Source organism: Limulus polyphemus, unplaced genomic scaffold (assembly GCF_000517525.1).
Source record: "Limulus polyphemus unplaced genomic scaffold, Limulus_polyphemus-2.1.2 Scaffold1377, whole genome shotgun sequence".
In the NCBI taxonomy this organism is placed as follows: domain Eukaryota; kingdom Metazoa; phylum Arthropoda; class Merostomata; order Xiphosura; family Limulidae; genus Limulus; species Limulus polyphemus.
The window spans coordinates 173,752-177,973 of NW_013666987.1; the positions used below are offsets into that span (position 1 = coordinate 173,752).

General features: G+C 30.9%; 1 protein-coding gene across 4 annotated transcripts in view; it reads left to right on the forward strand.

Annotated features, from left to right (window-relative positions):
- LOC106463318 overlaps positions 1-4,222 on the forward strand; it is a 136,528-nt gene that overhangs the window by 104,490 nt on the left and 27,816 nt on the right. For all 4 annotated transcript variants that reach the window (XR_002611465.1, XR_002611466.1, XR_002611464.1 and 1 more), the window contains one exon: positions 2,509-2,608. Coding sequence is in view for 1 of the 4 variants with exons in the window: in XM_022390796.1 (XP_022246504.1) it covers positions 2,509-2,608 (100 nt within the window). In the remaining 3 variants the exon portion in view is untranslated. The remainder of the gene's footprint in view (positions 1-2,508; positions 2,609-4,222) is intronic.

The following is a 4,222-nucleotide window of genomic DNA, read 5'->3' on the forward strand; positions in this document are numbered from 1 at the left end:
TATATATATATAAAAACTAGTGGATTTGTGGTTAAAAGTACCAATATCTGAAACAGTTGAGTACTGTACAATAAATATGAGGTTAAATGCAATAATATGTTGTAGCAGCTTACGTTTTCAAAATAACAGTATAATGTAATGGAGATTAGAATAATGTGTTGTCTTAGTTGATAATATTCTTAATTCTTGCTTATTTGGGCACTGATTCCCCTTTCTGGTAAAAGCAAACAGCAGATGGTCAATGACCAAACTCCATCCTTATTCATGTGTTGCAATTATCTGTACTTATATAAAATCAAAATGATTAGTACATGTACTGATACAAACAAACAAAGAATGTTTAGAATAATACCAAAGAAACTTTAATGAAGTAAATTATTAACTTAGAAGCATTTAATATTTTTATAACATCAATCTCTTCACATTCTATTTTAGGCTTGACTTGAATAATGATAATATACAAGTTCTCAATCTCCCCCCTTTATGGGATTTGTGACATTTGTTCTCCAGGTCTTGCCCATTCTCTAGTTCCTTTACCACCTTCTGCAGTTTAATATAAGTTACTCATTATAATAGAGATATTACTAAGGCAAAGCATAATTTTATAGCCTTCAATCTTATTTGTTTACAGAGCCATAAACAAGAAAATTAGACCCACTTGCCATGCCCATCTGTCACATTCTCTCTTTCACAAGTTTCCAATAGCTCTCTTTGATGTTTTATACTATATTATTTATAACCAATAGAAAGCTAGAGTGTTCATATTGTTACGTCTCTGTATGTTTGTTTGTTAATTCTTCTAAGATACAACTCCTTTCTTTATAAAACTTGTTTATTCTTCCTCAATACAACTTTGTAATGTACTTAATTTTCACAGTTACACACACTATAGTTCACAACAATTCACTCACTTTCTATCGCGCTTAGACTTAATTGTCCGTCCCCGCAAACTATAGTTCCGATCTCTGTGTCTGCTATCCTCAGTTCCCGCCAACCGTAATTGCTGTCTTTCTTTCTTTCTGCTTGCTTCGTCTCCGCTACGTCTCTGTCTCCACCACTGCTTCGACTCTGTCTGTCTCTCTCACTGTCTAGCGCACTTATATACGATAATACTACCTGTTCTAGAAACTTCTAAGACTCCCAACACGTGCTACCAGCATCAGTTGACGCAACGCTGTCGCAACACACTAGCGAATCTTCTAGAATATTCGTCACGTGACCCCAATGTCGTAACAATATATTAAATAAGGTATTATATAACATTGTTATATGTACAGAGAATTGCCTATTTTGCTTTCAGTTCGAAACTTCTTTCTCACAGGAATCTTGTTGACAGGCTTCGGTAAATTTCTATAGGCTTTCATCGCATAGTTAGAAAGCCAAAAAAAATATGATAGTTATATGACATTGCTTGTTTGTGCATATTATTACTCTGTGTTCTTAAGTGCCTTCTTAAACTAAATAAAAATTATTTAGTGTAGTAGTACCATAAGTATAAAAATAGAAGTAGGCTTAAGTTTCATTGACAGTTGACAGCAAAACAACAAGAGACCCATATAAGTACTCTGTTTCTTATTTTTCGTGTGTATTCTTCATTTACTATTTTAAAAGTAATTAAGATGTAAAAATATAGACTTATTATGCTGGTTAAGATTAGATTAGGTAAGTTATAAAAAAAATTCTCCATGAGGTATACTCACGTGTAGCTCATACATTACATCATTGAATACAGTAACTTGAGCTACACTTTTGCCAAGTAATTTGCAACTTGTATGGCAGGATTATTAGTTAGACATTGTTCAAAGGACAATAAAACGATATTATTAAGTAGGATAAGATATAAACTGTTACAAGCCTAAGCTATTTAGGATAAACAGTTGTAGTTTCCTGCTACAATTTGCAGTCATTCTAGAAAGAAACAAAGTTGTAATTTAGATTAATTTTATTTATTCATTTTTTTATGGTGGTTATAAGGTTGGCCATATGAAGTTGAGGTGAAGAAAAGTATCTTTAACCTTAACATGAAAATCATTTTGCACTAGGAGCAGTCAACACTCTGACTCCATCTATTCACAGACAAATCTGGTAAAAATACATAACTATAGAATCTGACTTTCTGTGCATAAAAAAGACACTTAAGTTTTACTGAAAGTTCACATGAATTTTGTGAAGATACAACTACTGTATTAAAAGTTATAGTATGAAACCTGATGATTACTTGGTGGTTATGAGGTCAGTGTAATCCACCAACCCCATATAGAAAGAGTTTATAAAGATTGTGTTTTCTTGTTTGGTACAAATCATGTTCAGTCTGTTTTTCTTTGCTCAGATTCAGTTAGTTTTAACTAATATCCTGCTAATCCTCCTGTTATATAATAGACCCACCCAATTCTCTTTGAGGGGGTCAGTTTCACCTACACATGCATTTTGCAAGATGTTGCAAGACTAATATGAAAGTATTTAACTAGAAACAGTTGAAATTGATAAATATTTTTTGCTTTCTTTCAGAGTATATCAGAATCTTCCTGAAGTTGTGAAAAAGTCTGAAAATGCTAGACGAGCTCAGGAATACAAGAACAATCAACTGAAAGTACATATCTATAACCAGGTACATTCTTCTATGGTTTTGTACAAGCCATCTCTAAGTACTACCATCTGCATTTAACCAAGCTTAACTTTCAAACTTTACTTTGTTTTTATTAAATTTTATATATCCCTTCCATTTTTATGCTACTTTTTTGTTTTAGCAACAGAACATATATACATATACACACACACACACACACACATTCAACAGTGTTTATATTGTTTTTTATTATATGACTGGTTAATTAATTTTACCCTGTCAGCTTAATATTTTAATGAACAATTCATAGCAGAGCTGGTTTTATTAACATTTGGCATCTTGCATAGAACCTACAGTGTAATGTGTGTGTACATATATATATACACATACAGAAATAATAGCTCCAATATATTAATAATATTAAATGTTAATAGACGATTAAAATCAGCACTATATAACAATAATGAACATAAAATAAACATTAACCCTATCACCTTGGGTATCCTTTACTGCGCATGACACAAGGGTTTAGTAACTTCTTGATTATGTTATACCAATTAGAGTAGCATAAAATCTTAGCTAATAATCCATATTTTAATAGTATACAAGTTTTAAGTTCTTAATTCTACAAGGCAATAAAAGAAAAAAATCCTGAATTTTCACTAGTGTGACCCACAAAACACATTTTATCTTGGCATGTCATCATTCATGTTTTATCCACCACCCCTTGAAAAAGTATGAAATTACACTTAAATTACTCTCTATAAAATTATTATTGCTCAGACAAACCATAATTTTTATACTCTTCAATTTTGTTTGGTTACAGAGCTATCGAATGGAAAATCAGACCCCACCTCTCACATCCTCTCTTTCAGAATTCATTGATAGTTCTCTCTCTTACGTTTCATTATACATTACCTATAACCAATAGAAAATCAAGGTTTTCATCTACCAAATGATGTATTGTATAATGTTGTGTTCTGAATGGTTAAATGTCAGTTTCACTCAGAGTGCCAATATTGTTCTCGTGGGAAAGTTAATGACTAGCTTGGATAAATTTGTATTGGCTCTTGTCGCACAGTTAGAAAGTCAGAAAAATTTTGACAGGTAAGGGAATTTGTATACTTTTTGCATGTTATTAATCTATATTTTTTGGTGCTTTATTTAATTAAATAAAAATTATTAAGTACATTACCATCATCAGAAAGCCAGAAAAATTGTGATTGTTAGAGGAAATTGTCTGCATTTTGCATGTTATTAACCTATTTTCATTGGTGTATTATTTAATTAGATAAAACTTATTTAGTGCATTACTACCATTAATATAAAAAAAGGTAGGGTTAACTTTTCCAAATCCGACAGCAAGAAAAAAGAAGATTGTTTAAGTATTTTATTTTTTTGTTTTTCATGTTTATTCTTTATGTATAATTATAAAAGTAACTAAAATGTAAAAATAGGGATCCTTTTTAGGTTTGTTAAGATTAGATTAGGTAAAATGAATAATAATAATGTTTCACAGCTCACACATGAGCAGCTGTATACTGTGTACTTAGAACCTAGAGCTACTTAGGATAAACGAATGTAGTTTCATGTTACAATTCGAAGTCATTCTAGAAAGGAAAAAAAGGGTAATTTAGAATATATATATATATATAT